General features: G+C 38.3%; 1 protein-coding gene and 1 long non-coding RNA gene across 3 annotated transcripts; one reads left to right on the plus strand and one right to left on the minus strand.

Moving 5' to 3' along the window:
- Nucleotides 1-5,672: 5,672 nt before the first annotated feature.
- On the minus strand, nucleotides 5,673-6,527 carry LOC126395352 (uncharacterized). Its single transcript, XR_007570440.1, has 3 exons — nucleotides 6,420-6,527; nucleotides 5,899-5,968; nucleotides 5,673-5,795 (listed from the first exon to the last, which is right to left on the minus strand). It is a non-coding gene; the product is annotated as an uncharacterized LOC126395352 (long non-coding RNA).
- Nucleotides 6,528-11,325: 4,798 nt separating this feature from the next.
- On the plus strand, nucleotides 11,326-19,691 carry nfil3 (nuclear factor, interleukin 3 regulated). 2 transcript variants are annotated; one of them, XM_050052709.1, is made up of 3 exons: nucleotides 11,326-11,507; nucleotides 13,735-14,718; nucleotides 18,089-19,691. In XM_050052709.1, exon 3 carries the CDS (start codon nucleotides 18,204-18,206, stop codon nucleotides 19,578-19,580), a length of 1,377 nt encoding a protein of 458 aa, XP_049908666.1. In that variant the 5' UTR covers nucleotides 11,326-11,507; nucleotides 13,735-14,718; nucleotides 18,089-18,203; the 3' UTR covers nucleotides 19,581-19,691. The 2 variants fall into 2 exon arrangements, with proteins under 2 accessions (XP_049908666.1, XP_049908665.1); XM_050052708.1 differs by lacking the exon at nucleotides 13,735-14,718.
- Nucleotides 19,692-20,912: the final 1,221 nt, after the last annotated feature.

Consider the following 20,912-nt stretch of genomic DNA (forward strand, 5'->3'; position numbering starts at 1 on the left):
ATCCGCTGCAAGGGTCATAAGGACAGAGGGATGTCGTATGCTGTAAAGCCCTGTGAGGCAAATTGTGATTTGTGATATTGGGCTTTATAAATAAAATTGAAAATTGAAATTGAAACCAGTTTTTCAGTACATTTAATTCCTTTTCAGCTGTACTCAGAAGCTGTTCTAGATTTTTACCAGAGCAGTAGAGAGTGGTGTCATCAGCAAATAAACCACATTTTAACAGTTTGGAAACATTGCAAATATCATTGATATATTATGAATAATTTAGGGCCTAACACAGATCCTTGAGGGACCCCACAAGTGACCTTCAATTGATCTGATTTTACATTGTTTAAGTGCACATATTGATATCTGTCATCCAAGTAACTTTTCATCCACATGTATGCTAACGTGTAATTTTTTCATTAATATATCATGATCAATAGTATCAAACACCTTTTTTTAAGTCTATAAAAACACCAACAGTATATTCCTTGTTATCTATTGCAGTAGATATCCCTTCCACAAGTTCCATCACTGCCATAGAGGTGGACCTTTTTGCTCTAAAGCCATATTGGCTGTCACTTAAAAGATTGTGTTTCTCAATAAATGTATCAAGTCTATGGATAAATAATCTTTCTAAAATTTTTGAGAATTGTGGGAGTAGGGATATTGGTCTGTAGTTAGTAAATTGATGTTTTTCTCCACTTTTATAGATAGGAATGACTTTTGCTGTTTTCATTTTTGAAGGAAACGTACCAGTTTGAAAGGACGGATTACAGATGTATGTAAATGGTTGCACTATATATTCTATAATATGTTTTACTAATACCATGTCAATATCAAAACAATCAGTGGACTTTTTATTCTTAAGTGTTTTCACAATATAAAGTATTTCTCTATCATTTACAGCATTAATAAACATAGAAGAGGAGTTTTTAACAATATGTTTATCTATTTCATTGTTCAATTTTTGGCTCAGGAATTTCTTTTGGTAGGTTATAACCAACCTATACAAAGAAAGCATTGAATTCATTCGCTATTTCTTCAGTTTTATCAATGATAATATTTTCATCTTTTATAAAGTATTCTGGATAATCAATTTTTTTAGAGCCCCTTCTAATTATACTATTTAATACTCTCCATATTTCTTGTGTATTGCTCCTGTTTTGCTCCAATAATAAATGATAATAATCTTTCTTACTTGTTCTTATAATATTTACTAATTTATTTTTATATGACTTATACTTTATTTCAGCCTTGTTTGTCCTCTGTTTTATAAATCTCTTATATAAAATATTTTTCTTTTTACATGCATTCTGTATCCCCTTTGTGATCCATGGCTTATTTAAACACTGGTGCTTCCTGGTTACTTTCATTAAAGGACAATGTTTCTCATATAACGAAACTAAAGTTGACAAGAATGCATTGTACGCATTATTAGGATCTTCATTTACATAAACCTCATTCCAGTTTTGTTCCCCTAGATCCACCTTTAGGGCAGCAATGGCTCTTGATGTTCTGTGTCTTATCATTTCAAATGTATAGGTCTTTTGTTTAGTTTTTAACCCAAAATAATTTTGAAAAATTGCAAAAACAGGAAGATGATCACTTATGTCATTTATGAGAAGTCCACCTACTATTTTATTGTCAATTTTATTTGTGAATATATTATCTATTAATGTAGCTGTGTCTAATGTTATTCTGCTTGGTTTTATAATTACTGGGAAAAGGCAGTGACTATACATTCTATGTATAAAGTCTGTTGTTTTTTTGGTGTCCATTTGGGTTTAACAAATCTATATTAAAATCACCACAAATTATTTGCACTTTTTTATCATTTGTATTGCTAAATATGGAAGCTAGTTTTTCATTGAATGTGTCAAGGCATGATCCTGGTGTTCTATAAATGCAACTTATGATTATATTATTAGCTTTTTTAATATGAATTTCAATTGTTAAACATTCCAATACATTATCAATAGTGTATGAGATACATTCAATCTGGCTGCATCTCAAAGCTCTATCCACATATAAGGCAACCCCACCCCTTTTTTATTTGCCCTGTTCATTGTAAATAAGTCATATCCTTCTAGTCCCATATCACTGACTTTCTCATTATCAAGCCATGTTTCTGAAATTGCAATTATGTTGAACTTTTTAAGTTTACCCAAGTATTCTTTAATTTTAGAGAAATTTTTATAAAGGCTTCTACTATTGAAATGTATGGCTGATAATGCGTTTTCCATTTTAATATTCATATTGAATTGGTCATTTGTGTAGTACTCACAAGTATTGTTGTTGTTGTTGTTGTTGTTGTTGTTGTTGTAGAAATGATTGTCTGGGTCAAGATTACTTTCAGGATCATACATCTTGTGCTCTGCATAGTCAAAGGTTTTAAAGTTCATTTTTTCAACGTGTGCTCTCGATAACTCAGTCATGATGAACTTTTGGCTGTACAAGAACTTTAGCAAGACTCTAAGATTATTATAAGATCTGCCAACAAAGGGGGTGCTATAGTTTTCAGAGCATGTCAGACTACAAAGAAGAGGCCGACCGGCAATTAACTGATAAACATTTTTACAGAAAACTGAAGGCTAACCCCACACTTGACTTCCAAATAATGATCTCAGATGTCACAGGCCAAGCTCTCGAACTGAATTGGATTCCAAAGCATGGATATGGACATGAATTTCCGAATTGTAAACATCTTGTCACTCTGGTGTTCTATATGCTGCCCAAAATCCATAAAAGCTTGGTTAACCCCAAAGGCAGACCTATTGTAGCCAGCAATGGTTCTCTACTAGAAACATTATCTATGCTGATTATTTCCTTAAACCATATGTTCAGAAGCTTCCATCATATATCAAAGACTCTACTGACTCATTCAACAAATATCAACATTAAAAGAGTTACCTAATGATATAATTCTGGCCACATTTGCGGAAAGCTTCCATACTAATATCTCACATGACAGAGGCCTTGAGGCTCTTGAGTACTACTGTAAAGACTGCACTGAGGAAGCACTCCACCCAACACAGTTATTTGCGAGCTGGCTGCTTTGATCCTTAAATTGAACTACTTTTCCTTCATTGGAGATTTCTTTTTACAACTTAAAGGTATATCAATGGGTTCTATTGCTCCAGATGCTATGCTAATATATATGTGGGTTTCTAGATGATGTCTTTTGATGTCTTTTGGGACTAGTAATGATTTGAAAGACTGTGTTAATCTTCTCAATAGTATGAATCCTGACCTTAAGTTCTCAGTTGAATGTGATCATGTCTTTTTTGGATATGTAGATTGAATTATGCAATGGCAGCCTCATCACTACCCTATATAAAAAAAGATAGGAATACATTCCTCCTACCCAGCAGTGCTCATCCTAGAGCTCGTCTGTATGGTCTACCCAAGAGTCAGTTCTACAGGCTCAGATGCTGAGGGATTTATTGATAAAGCTGCTGCCATGAAAAAACACTTTCTGAAGAGAGGCTACTGTTTACAGTGTGTTGATGAGGCCTACCAAGTTTCACTCTCTAAAGCCAAGTCTGATCTTTTACAAAAAAGTGTCAAAAAAGTTAAAAGCTATTCTGTCTTCTTTATCACCACTTACACTCCTCAGGCCTGTATCCTTAAAAACACCATTCTATTTCAGCCTCTGATCAAGGATTAACCCAGCATTTTAGAGATCCTCCCCTCTTTGTCTATAGAAGAGGTTGTAATTTATGCACTAATCTGCTGAGGGCCAACATTAAGGCACCAAACAGACTCTTTTTGCTTTTTTAAAAGATGGGAATTATCCATGTGGCAATTGAGAATGCAGCACAGAGAATGTCATTTATCCACTAAAATGACCATGCGATAAAATTTATATAGGTAAAACTACACACATGCTAAAACAATGGATTAGTGAGCACAAGAGCTCAATCAGATGCAGTGATGTAAACTATCCTGTTGCCTGCCATTTCAATGAATTTTCACAACCTGTCTCCTCTCTACGACTCCAGGGCATTGAACACATTGAATTGCAGAGAGGGGGAGATACAGAAAGAAAGATATGCCAAAGGTAGCTTTTCTCGATTTACTGTACATTTTAGATGCACTTCAGCCTACAGGCCTTAATGAAAATTTGATGTGAGTGTTTTGTAATCCTAGATGTTTTTCTATTTTTTTATAGAGTTTGGGGTTTTGATGGATCTCACCTGACACCCCTTCACAGCCCTTTGTTGTACTTTTGTTTTGAGATGTGTGTTTTATAGATTCGGGGATCTCTGAATAACGATGGCTTTGGTCTGATTCCTCTCAAAGCCTCATTTACTATGTGATGGAATTGTAATTGTTTGATGCTGTTATAAGGTGCTTTGTGATTTAATATGTTTTTCAGTATTCACTGTGTTGCACTCCTGTTTGTATTTTGGTGATGTATGACAAGTATGGCTTTCATTTGTATGTCTTACAGTGCTCCATTCAGTATTTAAGAACTACAGTTTCCAGGAGGTGGAGCTTCTACCAGCAGGGGTGTACACAGGTGTGCTGCATACTGCCAGTGAAAAGACTGAAATTGGTTACCCTTATCTGCCTGTCCGCTGTCGACTCGTGTGTGCTCTGATGAAGGTCACAGCCAAGAACAAATCTGCATAGTCTGTACATCTGCATTACAGTAAATTACACAGTGGGTGGGGCCTCTGCCCTCTTTGCTCAGACTGCCTTTTTCTGATAAAATCAAGATGTCTGTGTAGTGCACACCAGTGGGACACTATGGTTTATTTTTGCTTGATCAAACGGGAGGCTGATAAGTCTGAGTACCTCCGCCTCTCTGGTTGTGACCATTGGGCCAAGCTGAACTGTTACCAAAGCTAGTGATTTCAACTTATTGTATTGTAAGATGAATTGGGGGGACTTGCCATTTCATCAATGGTGTAACTCTGGGACATAGTACTGTCAAGGAACGTGTCTGTAGCTCGAATATGGAACTTTTAGCAGAGGCTCTTCCTCTCTACAATCTGCTCAGGGAATTATCATATAATGCTATAGCTGTTAATAGCCCCTTTTCCACCAACACTTCCAGGAACTTTTATTACCAGGAATTTGTTTACCTGGTGTGGCAGCGGGGTGTGGTTTTGCCTGCTGCTGGAGGAGGGAGGAGGAGTGTCTCAGCCAGCGATCAGACAGCTGGACAGAATCAGGTAATCACAGTCAAACCATAAAAGCATGCTGGTAACCTGGTTCTGGTTTCTCTCTTGCAGTAGGCTGGGTCCGGAAGAGGGGCTGTTTGTCTCAGCCAGCAGCTAACTTTTAAAGTATTTTAAGATAAGTGTCAAACTAAGTTAGTCTACATACAGACAGCTGTCATTTGAGCTTATTAGTAACAATTCACTATCAGCTGAACTAGCGTGCTGTCCTTGTGTAAGACATAACGTTAGTGTCGGTGGATGAGAGACTGTGGACGGAGCATATTGAATATCGCTGTCTGCATGTTTACATGTTCATGCTTGCTGAACACATGTTGCTATTGATAAATTATTGGCTTCTTACCCCCTAAGATTTAATGTCACTTTCAGTAACGAGTGTAGCTGCCGTCAACTCGAGTCAAGTTCAAGTTTCTGTTCACCGGTTACCGTGTCACATCAGTGTGTGTGTAGAGGAGATCAGCGTCGGCACAAAAGAACCGATACCGTTAGCTCTTATCAGTACTAGGCTATGGTCTTTAATAATTTTGCCCGGGATTCTGTACCCAAACACAAACAAAGTGAAGCTTGTAGAAATGAAACAGAGTGCCGAAATCACACCCCTTCTGGTGAAGCTCATGGGACCTTAGATCAGAAAAAATATGAATATGTCATTAATGAATTTAAAACATAATTTATGTTTTATGTTATGTTCTACTGGTTGTGTATTCATATGTTATTTACTTACTGCATTCAATTCTTTGCAGCAAACATTCTGCTCCTCCGTGGGCATCGTAATGCATTCTTCACAGGTGCACCTGTGTAAGGACAGTATCATTCACAATGTGACTAAGCTGAATTTTAATAGATGTGAATTCTGTGTTATGAACAATCATACAGTTATCTGAACAGATTACAGGATAGTCTGATACTAAGGTTGTGTGTTGCCATGACAGTAAGCAATCCTCATAAAAAGTTAAAAGACCTGCAGATACGTGTAGGCCTAATAATACATGAGCTAAATTTTTACTTTAGTCTAATATTGATGATGGTGGGGCCTCATATTCATTAACATGCCAAAAATATTACATGAGGCCTGCTAGATTGATGCTTGGCTGTAGAGGCTAAGCTAGGCTAAGCTAAGCTAAGCACAGTGTGCTAAAGTGACAGAAGACGTTTTATTCCATAGCCTAGCTTAATTAAGCTATCATTGGGTTATAATAGACAGTTACACACATTGCTATTTATAATTGGGAGAAATAAAATTACCACTCTGTTGCAGACTGAGAGGACCGAGGTCCACTCTCAAGGGGGTTAGTGTCCTCTGGCTCAGAGCTGCATTCTGGCTCTGGTGGCTCAAACATGTAAGGCTGCGGTTGGAGAAGAAAGTTCGGAGATGCATCCATTTTCCTGGTAGCGGTAGTGACTTTGATTGACAGGTGACACTTGGTAGGGGGCGTTGTTTTCGCGCATTCGGCGGACAGGCCCACAACGTTTGAGAGCAGAGACAGAGGCTGATTTTTACACAACTTTGAAGCCTAATTTCATATATTTGCCGATTTTTTTAATCGTTCAAATTTGACAGGGTAGCTTACAACACCTTTTTCTGTGGTATGTCAAACTCAGATGACATATTTATTCTCACTTTACACGGACTTTAACAACATATTTGGAGTTCATGTCACAACTCAAACGGGACCAAAAGATAATATTTCTCTCCTCATTCACTGCCATTCATTTTTTTCCGATTTAAGGTCCCATGAGCTTCGCCAGAAGGGGCGTGACTTCAGTACTCTATAAAGTTTTCAGCAGCTGCCCGTGCCAGGAAATGCGGTATGCTGCGTGTGTGTTCCACCGATAAGCGTTCTTCGGCACACAGCCCCGCCCCTCAGGAATTCCGGATAATCTGAAAAGTCCTACCCCCCTACTAGGTACTTTTTACAGGGTAAATTTGGTGTTGAGGGAAAGTTTTTTACCTGGGTAATTTGGGTGGAAACGTGCCGAGGTTTTTCAAATTTCCGGGTAGCCTAATTAATAAAAGCTTCTGTGGTGTTAATGGGGCTAATGTTTACATTTTGCCCTGGAAACCCCAATTCACTCACAGAACTTTATTTTTTCTTTTCTTTTTTTTTTTGGAAACAGCTTGCACACACAACTTTTAGTTTAGCACAATACAGTAACATAAAAGTTCTGAGTATGCCATGTGTTACATGACTCTTGCCTGTCAGGAATCTTATGTCAGGTTAGCATTAGTTTTTCATTGTTGTTTAAGCATTTAATTCTATGTCAAATGAACATAAAAATATTGTGTGTACAAATGACATCTGCTCTATTTATGTTCATTTAAACTAAGATGATGTATTTCAGAAAAACCAAGTTTAACAATTAGGGTCAATTACTCTGGAAGTAGTCTTATTAGTCCCACCCTCAGCTCCATTATTTTTGACAAAATTCTATTGCCTTATACAGGCAGGTCACTCAACTCATGGTGCAAAATGTCTTTTACCACAACATTAACTGTAACCTGTTGGAACCATTGTGAAATTCATAAACATTAATCACTTTGTAATGGGTTACATGAGTGATTTAAAACATATTTAAACACATTTTTCTTCGGCTTATGATCTTAAACACTTTGTCTCACGACATGCTGGGAAACTCCACCCATTTAGCCCCAGCACATCACAATATGTAAGTGTACAGTGATAGTGTTGTTTATTGGCCTTAAACTAATTAGGTGAAATTGGCTCAATACATTTTAGTCAAATTAACTGAAAACTCAAAAATTGTTGACTTATCATAAATAAATGATGTCAAGCTAACAAGGGACGAATTTTTATGTCAAGTGAACATATGATTTTGATGTCATTTTGACAATCCAGGGTAATTGTGTAGACTTTACATTAAAATTTTGCGTCATGGTCATTTGGGTTTACAGTGTAGGTCAACAGTTCCTCACAGTACACAGCCTGGCCCAACCAAAGCATAACCAACCCACCAGTACCTACCAATCAGACAGTTATTACAACCATATGTAATGTATGCCTAATGCAGTGCTGCTCAGACACACATTTTGTGGAGGTACTAAATTTACCAAAATACCACATAGGCCTACATGAAACAGCATTGTGGTAAAATTCATTCAGTTATTCTTTTTTTTTTTTTTTTCAACTCAAAAATACATTGAGGTAGAGACCTCATTCACAATATAGCCAATGGAAACAAATAAACAAAAGATCATAGGCACAAAGAACACAAATTAGAAACTAAGATAGAAATGGCAATAAAAACTAATCACGGAGTAATAAGCCAAATTAGTAAAACAATAAAACCTTAAGACTAAATACAACAATTTAACCTCCAAGTGGATGAATAATTTAAAACAAGAACAGCTGAAAGTAAACCAAGATGGAATAAAAACACTAAAATGCCATAAGGTTAGAAGTCAGGCAAGCTTTAGGTTTTTCTGAATGTTTTTTGAAGTCAACATGTGAAATGTGTACTATTTTTTCCATTTGACTGCAGGGTGCAACCACTTAATAGGCAACATGATATTTTATGAGTTTGAATGATTTATATGAAGCTGCAGTGAAGTGTTAGGACAATGATGTAGTATTTGTCCTGTAGTATTATAGTGTTTTTTCTCTCTGTTGTTTTGTTTTCCTGATATGGTTGGAAACGTTTAAGGGGGAAAACGATCATGAACAGGGTTCAGTCCACTGTTAATACTTCTATAAAAGCTCCTTTAATGTCCCATGTGAGTAGGTCATTGCAGGAGCAGTGATACAACGGACGGCCTCACAAACTGCGCTCACATTCAAACAAGTATGTGAACCTCACGGGAACACATATTTGAGCAGGGACTCATGTGCAGCAGCCATCTTAACTCTGAACCTCCAGGTACAAACGCCATTCAAATTTACACCAGTTATCCAACAGTGACCCCTAGAGCTCTTTGGCAGTATGAACAAACAGTGCTGAAACAGTACAGTTCTTGATAGTAACGGGACCCAAAGACACTTGTATTGCTCCATCTGGGTTGCACACATGCACAAATAGATAAATAGATAAATAATAAAAATAAATAAAAAATAATATTTTTTATTATTCTAGTATACAGAGTATTTTGCAATGGATCTAAGTGTAACTTCTGTAAATTATTATTTTCCTAATTTTCTTTTATTGAGCACAGTAATGCCTTTGCAGTTATTTTATTTTTCCGTAAAGAAATTACATTCTACTTTTCCACTTGCATATTTTTTTTTTTTTTTTTTTTTTTGTATTGCCATACTGTATCCAAATTCATGTAAATCTGAAATTTCAAGCTATAATATATTTTGCTTATAATAATTATGGACATTATCATGAGTAAAATTTTGAATAGAACTTTCACTTACAATGAAATATTTCTACACTGTGGTAGGCTATTGCTAATTTGGATTGATGAAGGCTCTGAAAGTGTCCTCCACCACTTCATATTTGTACAACATTATGAAGGTTGTGCAGTTCCTGGTGGTTTGATTGTGGTATCTTGCCAAGAATTGTATTTACATCTTCATTTAACAATATTTAAATAATACCTTCTACTATCCTTGTTATTCTTATTGTTATTATTAGTAGTAATAGCATTAGTAACAGATATGGAGCTGTTGCATAGGGCATAAGTTTATTCATTATAAGTCACATATAGTTTTACATTCTGGCTGGTAGAGCACCATAATGTAGGCTAATTTAACACAGTGGTTCAACAACATTTGATATATTTGATATAAATGATATAACTAGATTGGGCTGACTACATATAAAACAATCTGACTATATTACAAGCAGAGTTGGGGAGTAACTAGTTACATGTAACCATGAGCTGTGTGTAACTGTGTGAATGCATGTTTTTTTCTGTGAATTGATGTTTTTCCTATGCTGTCGTCTTTGTTTACAGAACAATTTCACACTGCACTGGGTCCCAAGACTATTGTTAATGATTGTTTTGTTGTTCAGAAAATCATGATGTTAATACTGAGACCGGGAAACTGGCTCTTAAACAGTATGCACCACACAAGTGGAATAATCTGCAGAAGCTTATAAAATTAGATAAAATAATTCATTTTAATCAATCAAAAAAATCTTACTTGGAGCAGTGTGAATGCATGTGTTTTTCTGTGAATTTATGGTTTTTCCCATACTGATGTCTTTGTCCATACATATTGTAACCTTTATATTATTCAGTTGTTTTATAACTTGTTGATGTATACTGTTATTTTTGTGTGCTTTTATTGTTTTCGATGTACTGTAATCAGGGTGTCCTTGTAAAAGAGAGCTTGCTCTCAATGGTCTTCCCTGTTTCAATAAAGGTTAGGCTAATAATAAATAATAATGATAACTAGCTACATATAATTGTAATCAGATAATGACAAAAAATTATAATGCTTAATTAAACTACAGTCACTAATCAAAATGTTGGTGATCACAAATAGGTTACATCTGAAAATATACTCTTCGGTAAAGAGCTTATATGTAGAATATAACATTCATTCTGTTGCTTTGCAGCTTTTTCACCATGCAGGAATGCCTTCTTTTGGCATTTCTGGACATTTTTCACATTCATTGCCTAGTTTAAAACATTTGTTAGAAAAATAATCAAAAAGTAGGCAAATAAATGTAGGCTTAGATTATTTTGATAGAGTAATTAAAATGGTTACTTAGTGCGTTTTTAACAGAGTGACTACTAATCTGTATCCTGTGATATTTCAAAAGTAACCTTCCCAACACTAATACAAGCCTTCAGTCAGATTACTGTACTGTAGATAGGGTCTACTTATCATAACCTACTACCAGATTATTGTATAGAAGTTAAACAGTGCCCATTTTGAAGCGCTTTGCAACCTTATTTAGAAAGGTGCACATAGATGTATTAACAGTAATAATAACATTAGATAAACCTGTAAGATGAGGCTACCTATAATCATGAAAACCCATGTAGTGTGATGAATTGACGCATGTAAAAGCCCCACGCGCTTTGTGGATGACGACATACATTTTATATGAGATTTGAGCGCTCTGTTGAGGCCAGAAGTCATTGGCTAAAATTGGAAAATGCTGCGTTCTGATTGGCTGCGATGACTGTCATTCAATCTCACGCTGCCAATACACTTAACCACTGACCTACTAACACAGATCCATGAGTCAGTAGCCACCTTGAGAGGAAAAAGCCAAGGGAGGAGAGCCATGTACTTTGCAACTCGTAGGATTTCATCGACAGTTATTTCCTTATTGACCAATGGGAAAGCCAAACTTCTTCTCTGTGCCTAATACGCAGTGGAAAAGCCAGACCAAAGCCTCCAACCAGGTGGAAAAAAGGTACCGTTTTTTTAGGGTAACATTAAAGCAACCTTATTCTTACTTGTTGTGTTGGACGATGTCTGCGGGATGGTGGAGAAGGTCCCAGAATCACAGAAGCTGGTAGCTAGCTTATAATTCTGTGTCATTTGGCTAACCACTGTGTTTTCTTGCTTCAAACACACTTTAAATTTAGAATAGCCACGTTACCGTTCACATTAAAGGTGAAACTAAGCTGAATTTGAAGGTAATGTGTATTATCTCGGTTAGCTGTTATTAGTTAGACTTTACTGTAGTAATAGCCGATACAAGCAGGACAATGGCCGGTAAATGAGACATGTATTGATCAGTTCTCAGGCTCGTACTGTAGGCCTAACGTTAGCAGGACTTTACGGATTGCGACACGGTGTTGTGACCCAGAATATGAGATAGCTGGCAGCAACGTTATCAAAGTCTTGTGGCTGCTGTTGTTGTCTGACTGTTATGAGTCAGTGAGTTATTGATCCAAACAGTGTCTTCCGTACTGTACTCAATGTTCACATTACAGGCGCTTACTTTTTAGGGCGTAGATAGACCCCACGCTTCAGCCGCCAGTGTCATGAGTAAGCAAGGCAATGATGTCAACACAGTGAATGCCCACATTGTCTCAGTACAGCCTGTTAACGTTACACACAGCGTTTAATATCTGACACAGATTTATTAATGGTTGATAATTTGGAGTTATTTAAACTCATACACACATATATAGCAGAACAAACACTGGCCCTTATTGTTATTGCCACACAGACAAACATTGCATAATGTCTGCAGCCGTAGAATATACTGGCAGTCGGAGGCCGGGGGTGGGGTGAGGGTGGGGTGTGGGGTTGCTATACGGACACAATGAAGGAATCTGGGACAATAGGACGTGCTGACGGCCCGCTGCGGTCCGGGCCGGGCCGTTCCCTCAGTACATGCACCCGGCGGCCTGTCGCGGCTGAACCGACGGTGAACTCCCGCGTCGCCACCCCCCTCCAAATCAAGCTCACGTTGCGGTAATATTACCACCCATTTTAATCACGTGTGATCCAAATTTAGTCTTGATGTCATATGTTGCCTCGTTAGAAAAGACAAGGGGGTAATCATCCCTACATAACCTCAGCAGCGGTGTTGAGTCAAATCTCAACATCTGTAAGGGACTGTTCGTTACCTATGCAAAAAGGGGGAGGTATGTCAAGTAATTCGTTATGCACTGGTTAGGGACTCATTTTTTTTGGCTTAGGGAAGGGGCATACAAATGTAAAGGTTGTAATTATTTTACAATAGATTTTAAAACAAACAAACAAAAAAAAAACATGCCGGCATGTTTTCTTTAAAAATTGCCAAAATTACACCATTTATCATAGCCAGAAACTGTAAAAACAGGATTTATCATTTCATTTTTTAAGATTTGCGACAGTCCTTAAACACGCCATGTGCGACAAATACTTATATAAATAAAAAATAAAAGCATGACCAAATCTGAGCTTAAAAAAAGAGTGCCCCAAATGAGTCCTATAAACCAGAAATGAGTCAGCATTTGTGCACTCCTGGTTCCCTCATCTTGAAGTCAGTGGGTTTTTGAATGGGTTTTTGGTTGGATGCCTGAAAAAAGGCATGTGTTGCTAACAAGTGTCTAAATGGGACTGCAGAATGTCATCACACTGATCATGGCTTTTCAGTGTTGTGGTCACGTTAGGTCACGCAACTGTAGTGTAGTTTGTTTATAATTTAAGATTAGTTTTTTACTTTTGGTGATTGCATTTAGGCTTAAATAATCATAAAATGTCATCCCTGGGGCACTCTGTAGTTATATTTAATCAAACTCATTTTATTCTACACTTCTCATTTAGCCTAGAATTTGGTCAAAAATAAACCATATGCACTGACTAACCAGCATGCATGACAAGAGTGAAAAACCAAGGCTTTTTCCAACTCCAGGAAAAAAAAATCTAAAAAATTAAATAACTAATTTATGGTGGAGGGAGGGTCATGCATTTTCCACCAGAGTAGATTAGTCGCCTGTGGCTGTTTTTCCAAATGGTAAAATTAGGCATGGACTATTTCACAGGATTGCAGGTTGCTTTGTAGACTATGAATGAATTGACATTGTGTGGTATCATATTAAATCTCAATAAGCCAAAATTTCATTCCATAGGAAAGGTAGCCGCATATTATTTGTCATTTCTTAATCATGTTTCTCTCTTAATCATTTACATCCTAAATGTAGATTCATTACAAAGACAAAATGAGGACACAAAGTCAGAGGAGACATATATTTTGGTATGTTACCACACCCCTAACCTTTATTTCTATTTCTATTAAGCAACATCTTTCTGTAGCAGTCATAATAATTAACATTAGATATGAATAAGTGTGTTAGGTTGATTGTGTGATACATAAGCTTCAGGTTACAGGCCGTGTGTTTCTGTGTTTGAGCTTCTGTTTGGCCACGTGTTAAGATTACAGCTGTCTGTAGTTCTTTGTTCCTTCTCCTCTGGATGTATGGGAGCTTGGAAGCCCAAAACAAGCTAAATTGCCTTTTTGAGTAGCATTCCACTCAGAACTGTTATTTTAAACCTAGGAGCAGAGATTATCAATAAACTGTAAATATCATCTTCAAGGTAATAATGGGCTAATGCATTATTACTTAATTACTAATACTTAATACTGAACTGAGATCAGTGCTTAACTGTAACTTTAAGAAGCATAAAAGAAACGACTTGTATGTGGAGATGCTGTTAACTCCTAATACGTTTGACACATTTAGGGCTGCAACTGTTATTTTTATTTTTGCCTGTCAGATTTAAGACATCTTGTAATAGTTTTTTTTTAATTCCATTTCCTGAAAGGTAAGACAAGGAAAAGCTATGAATTAAATGATGATCAAAATAGTTGCCAATTTATTTTCTGTCAGTTGGTCAATTAACTTTTTGTGTCAGCATATAATAATACAGCATTTACAGTGCATTCAGAAAGTATACAGACCCTTTCAGGTTTCTCACATTATGTTGCAGCTTTATACGAAAAGTTTTTCATCAGTGTGATTGATGGTTGATTGGGCTCTGAATCCCTGACAACTGGACTCCCCCCTCACCAAAGAAAATCTTGTAATGTTCTTTTGGTTATGCCACTCTCTTCATCTGCTGGCCCTGTGGTGTTTCCCTGGTGGAGCAGGGCTGCTATTGTGACTAGTGACCTGTTGCACACTTTGGTATGTTTTTATGCTTTTACTCTCACTTCTGTTTTATTTGTGATTGTGACAGTTTCATTTGCACTACTGTGTGTTATTTGCACTATCTATGCTACTGTTTTTATTGCACTTGTAATTATTATCCCCTGGGCTAGTGCAACCTGAAGGAGCTTTTATTCTGTTAGCCTTACTTGTTATGACAAAGTTGATGTATTTATTTTGCCCAGTAGTCATAATTTTACAATCATGTTATTCAAATGGGTGTTCTTGCTGTACTACATGGTTGTCTACTGTGTGTCTTCACTGTATATGATGGTTGTATCTAGGGCTGCACGATATATTGTTTGAACATTGCCATGCGATGTGCTCGTGCGATAGTCACATCGCAGGACATGCGATGTTTTCTCTTTTTTTAGATCATGTAAATTTTTGTTTTGCTTCAGAAAAGCAGCTCTGAAGAGAGCTCCGCTCGTCTCTATGAGCACTCAGCAGTTTGAAATGACGGTGCAATGCATTAACTTTATCAAGGCAACGGGAGCGGATAAAAAGTAAAAATATAAAGATACAGAGGTAGGATTAATAAATAAGGGCCCATTTATAATGTAGTCTGTTTCAAATGAAGCTGGTAGCCTCTGCAGTTGTGGTCAGTAAAAGCCCCGCCACTATTTTTTAATTTTCTTAGTTTAAGTCATCTGGTGAAAATTCTTGTATTTTTTAATGTCGCAATATATATTGCAAAAAAAAAAAAAAAAAGTCGCAATGTCAGTTTTTTCCAATATCGTGCAGCCCCAGTTGTATCTGCTATGCAGCTCTGTTGCGCTATGTGCCCAAAACAAATTTCCCGTTTGGGACAATAAAGTTTGTCTTATCTTATCTTATCTTAAGTCCCCTTATGGTAAATTCAACTGATTCGACATTACTGGGAAAAGCACACACCTGTCTATTTAAGATCAATCAATATTAACAGGTATCTGCATGTCTGGCCTCAGTTCTTATTACTGTCATGTCTGGAGGAAACCAGGCACCGCTAATTCCAGCACAGTATCATCCCAGTGGTGAAACACAGTGGTGGCAGCATCATACTGTGGGGGTGTTTTTCAGTGGCGAGGTCTGGGATTCTGGTCAGGGTTGAGAGAGAGCTCAGTGGTGCAAAGTACAGAGATATCTTTAATGAAAACCTGGTCAGCAGTGTTCAGATTCACTTTCCAACAGGAAAATCCCCAACTTGAGGTGTGCAAAGCTTGTCACTTTATACCCATATTATCAAGACTGTAATCGCTGTCAAACGTGCTTTAACTAAGAACTGAGTAAAGGGTCTTTTTCTCTTTAATACATTTGCAAAAAAAATCTAAGATCCTGCCAAATAAGAAAAAAATATGAATTAAAAAGATTTTAGGATAAGGCTGCAACATAACAGAAAAGTGAAAATGTCTGAATACTTTCTAAATTAACTCCATCAGTCACATGAGTTTTTGTATAGACATTCAAACCGAACAAAAACATAATCAAAGAACATATTGATCAAGAGCAGGGGTTGACTAATATATGGCTTTTAAAGGGAAATAACTGCATAAATATTTAAATCTGGAAATGAACATCAAAATAAACTGGAAAAAATCCAGATGGGAGCGAGGTGAGTTTTTCCCTCAAAGTCACTCTGAGATTCTCAGGTACACAATGACATCACTTTGAACTGGTGATCAGAGATTGGCAATATTTCTGTTGTATTAGAAACATGTATTTTATTAATTTTGAGTATTTTCTATTTGGTAAAAATTAATCTGTAACAAGATAAACATAGTGACACCAGTAAATGACGCACCATTTATTTTCCAGCATGGCTTTAAAAAAAATGAAATTGGTCATTGTTCTAGGATATGAAACTCAACAAAACAATTTTCACTCATTTGATCTGCACCAGATTAAAGTTAAATGTGTCCTTTTCAAAAAAATCTTGTTTTTTAAACCCTTGACTAAAAAAAAGAGATTTTTACATAACTCTGTAAAGATATGAAGAGACCATGCTTGCTTCAAAATAGAACTCATTCTGTCATGTTTCATAACATTTTAAGTTTCCTTTGAGCTAGTGATTAAATGTCCATAGATATATATATATATATATATATATATATATATATATATATATATATATATATATATAATATCTTTCAATATAGTTGTTTTTGACTGACAGTTGCCACAGGCACAAATACAGTTTCTGAAAAGATAAATAAACCAGCTAATTTTATTAATGTAATCTTGAAAAATGGGAGATTGAACTTAGAAATAGCATGTTGTAATGCAACATACTCATACAGCGGTTCGTATGATATCCTACAAGTTAGCACCCCACAAATGACGTTACCTACTTAACATAAAGTTACAACCTTGTTACCAAGGTTAGGTTTAGGCAAGTAAATTACATAGGTTAGATTGGGAAAGGAACATGGTAATGACNTGTAAGTGAGTATGTGTGTATGAAGTGTGTGTTTTTTGGCCACTGACCGGTTCAGATCGCCAGTGCTATCTCTGTAAATAGCATACTAACTTAGTCTTTCCCTTACCTCTGGGCTGTGTGATGTCACGAGCTTTGCTCCACTGTGTCTGTAGCTCTCTCTACTCATGGGACAGCCGTTTTGTTGAGGAAGAGGTGTTTTGGGATTGGATGTCTTCTCTTCTTCGGCTGGCAGTAGTCATCTTGGGAGAAGTGAGCACTGCAGACCCGATGGTCTGCAAGACGCAGTGTCTGGACAGGAGTGTTAGCATCCATTTGTAGCACAACTAGCCACAACTTCAGCATCTCGCTGTCCGACAAAGGCAGCCTATTAAAGCTGTAGGGGTGTTGCGCGACATCCTGTTCTTGCGTTCGGGAAAAAGGCCCATTTATTTGAGCACTCCAAAAACTCCGGTAACACTCCAGGGGGTAGCACGTAAAAGACTCTGTCTGTGTCTGTTACTCTTCTAGCGTAACACACACACTTCATACACACATACTCACTTACAATACCCAGCGGGGCAGCCCTCCCCCTCTCTGCTCCAACACTGACTGACAGCTGACTCCACTCATAGCACTGGCGATCTGAACCGGTCAGTGGCGAAAAAAAGCACTTTTAATGCGCAAACTTATACGGGACGTATTTGCCCCCGTTACTGTTTTAGCTCGTTTCGCGGCTCCGGTTGCATCTGCCTCCCTCAATACTGAACCAGTTTTAGACCGAGTTGTACCCATGAATCATACGCACACATACACATGGGGAAATAGGGCCCAGGTTGAAAAATACCGAAGTTGTCCTTTAATGGAAATACATGACTTAAGATTACTGTTAACTTGAACTTTGTTTCAACTTGACACTGACATGTAGAACCTCTCTCATTGTCTGTTGTTCCACAGATTCCCTCAACTCAAGAGGATTAATCCAATGTGGCAGTTCCTGTTGCTGCACTGAAGCATTATGGTGTACAGTTAATGACCTGTGAACATACTGACAGTAGCCAACAGTGATAATATGCAATCAATCAAGCAAGAGGTGGACTCCAGTGAGTCCTACAGTGGAGAGGATGCTCTGGTCCTGGCTGTGGCTTTACAAGGGGCTAACAGAGATGTGATAGGCCACAAAATCTCTACAGTTCCTTTCAAGGCTAAAACTACCTGTCGCAGGAAAAGAGAGTTTATCCCAGAGGAGAAGAAAGACACCCTTTACTGGGAGAGGCGTCGCAAAAACAACGAGGCGGCCAAACGCTCCAGGGAGAAGCGGCGCATAAACGACATGGTGCTTGAGAACAAGCTGATGGCCCTTGGAGAGGAAAATGCCTCCCTCAAGGCTGAGCTGCTGTCGTTAAAGCTGAAGTTTGGCCTGGTGAGCTTGGCAGCATATGCCCAAGAAGTCCAGAAGTTATCCAGCTCCAATGCGATCAACCTTTACCAGGAGATTGCTCCACCCAATGCTGGCCAGAGTTCTTCCAGCAGGGTTTTGGAGCCTCTTCACTTGCACAGAAGCTGCGTATCAGTCATCAAGCATTCACCTCATGCACCCGAGACATGTACTGCTACTCAGGGCAACTTTGATATCTGCAGGACTGCAGAGGTTAAGCAGGAACCAGCAGAGAGTGGCAGTTATGCACAAGAGAGAAGTAGTCCCTACGAACTCTATAGAAACTACATGGCCAGCCCTTTGCCAGGAGTCTACTCCCAGCCTGCCTCATTCCTGCAGCTCACTAGGTCATCTAGTAACTCCCCCAGGAGCTCAGATGATGGTGCTGTAAGCAAATCATCAGACGGTGAGGATGAGCAGCAGGTCCCCAAAGGGTTGATGCCATCTGTAGCTGACCTGAGAAGTGTCATTGTCTCCACACACAAAGTGCCAGATGCCAGTTCTTCAGCTTTGCCCCACAAACTGCGGATCAAAGCCAGAACCATTCAAATCAAAGTGGAGGCCATCGACCCTGAATATGAGCCTTCTGGAAAGTCCTCCTCTCCTGTCAGAGTTTCAGAAGGAGGATGCTACCAGACCACTCAGGACTCTTCAGAGTTTACTCAGTCCTCACTGTGCCCTCTGTCATTACAGGTCAACAACATGCAAGACTGGACCCACCAGTCTGAGCCGTGGCATAAAAGCAGCACAGGGACACTGCAGAGTGGCTGCCAAAGTAGCAGGCTAACCACGAGCCCCATCTCAAATCAAACCTTTGTTGGTGTACAAGAACGTTCCTATGCACACTCAGATGCTAAGGACATCTATCTAAAACAGGGCCCTGCTGAGCTGTCCGCAAACATGGCCTCTCTGAAAAGACTGATCACAGCACAGCAAGGGTCTGTGATAGAGTCAACCCAAAGCACCATTGATCATCACAAGTCATTTTCAGAAGGATGTTCCTCTGCGTGACCTTTTGTATTTTTTTTGCATTTCCACTGTATTTGCTGTTGCACTGTGTGGTTGGGGTTAAACAACGTTTTGATTACTGTAAATTTTCAAATAAAAGGTGTCTTAATAATAGCTATTGGAGCATGAACAAAGGCTGTCCGCTAATATAGACAGATTAAAAACATTGAGGAGGGTGAAATTACCTCTACTGTAACAGTTTACATGGTACATTCAGTGTAATGTACAATGTCACAGCACTTATTTCATCAGTATAACAACAGAGTAGTGTCATACTCATCACTCTGCTCCTCAGAGTTTCTCCTCATTAACACAAATACTGTTTCCATTAGCTATTTAATTTCATTTGCTTTTACTCTGGCGCAGCAACTTACAGTCAATGAAACTAAACACTTCCTGCATTTTTTACATTAAATCTACTAGTAACAGTTGGGAATAGGAGTATATAAAGCAGGGATACTCAACTTGCTTTCCCTGGGGGCCACTTTTGAAAAATAACAGGAAGTCTGGGATCAGTCAGCAGCCCTGCACATGTATGCAAGGGCGCCTCTAGGAATTGACGACAATCGGGGCTTAGCCCGGACCTCTGTCAGGGGTTCCAGGGGAACCTTCCTGGCAATTTTTTTGTTATACAAGCTCTGTTTTGATGCTTTGTTATGCACTCAAGCATTTAAAGCTGCTTTCAAACCGCCTGTAGCAGCTCTCCGCCCTTCGCCCATACCCGTAAAGCTCAGTACCAGAACCCACCCGTTACCCGTCATTATGTCTAAGTCAAAGCTCGATGCCGGGATGGCAGAAACATTCTGCGCAATCATTGCCAGGTTAGGAAACATTTTAGCATACTCCTTTCACAACCAGAAAACCTCAAAAGGATCCTCCATGGATGTCTTGAACTTGATGTGGGCTGCCACCTCATCCTTGGGCTGCAAAGTGTTATCGCCTGAGTCCTCCATGATGGTGACAAGTGTGATGACGGGGTGAAAAGTTTAACTTGTGTTATTGTCTCTCAAAATGAAGCGAATTGCAGCTTGATAATAGTGATTTAGATAAAAAATCACTATACTATTCACATATACTGCACATCTTTTCTTTTATTTTATTCTGAAAAATAAAAAATATATATTTGTTCTCATCCGCTGCCCGTGTTGATATATATATATATATGTATATGTATATATATAGGGCGGCACGGTGGTGTGGTGGTTAGCACTGTCGCCTCACAGCAAGAGGGTTGCCGGTTCGTTCCCGGGTGTGGGAGCCCTTCTGTGCGGAGTTTGCATGTTCTCCCCGTGTCAGCGTGGGTTCTCTCCGGGCACTCTGGCTTCCTCCCACAGT

The sequence above is a fragment of the Epinephelus moara genome, chromosome 9 (genome assembly GCF_006386435.1).
Source record: "Epinephelus moara isolate mb chromosome 9, YSFRI_EMoa_1.0, whole genome shotgun sequence".
Lineage (NCBI taxonomy): Eukaryota > Metazoa > Chordata > Actinopteri > Perciformes > Serranidae > Epinephelus > Epinephelus moara.

What these genes read in the sequence shown, in the direction of transcription:
- nfil3 (XM_050052709.1), top strand. Translation starts at nt 18,204, where the DNA reads ATGCAATCAATCAAGCAAGAGGTGGACTCCAGTGAGTCCTACAGTGGA.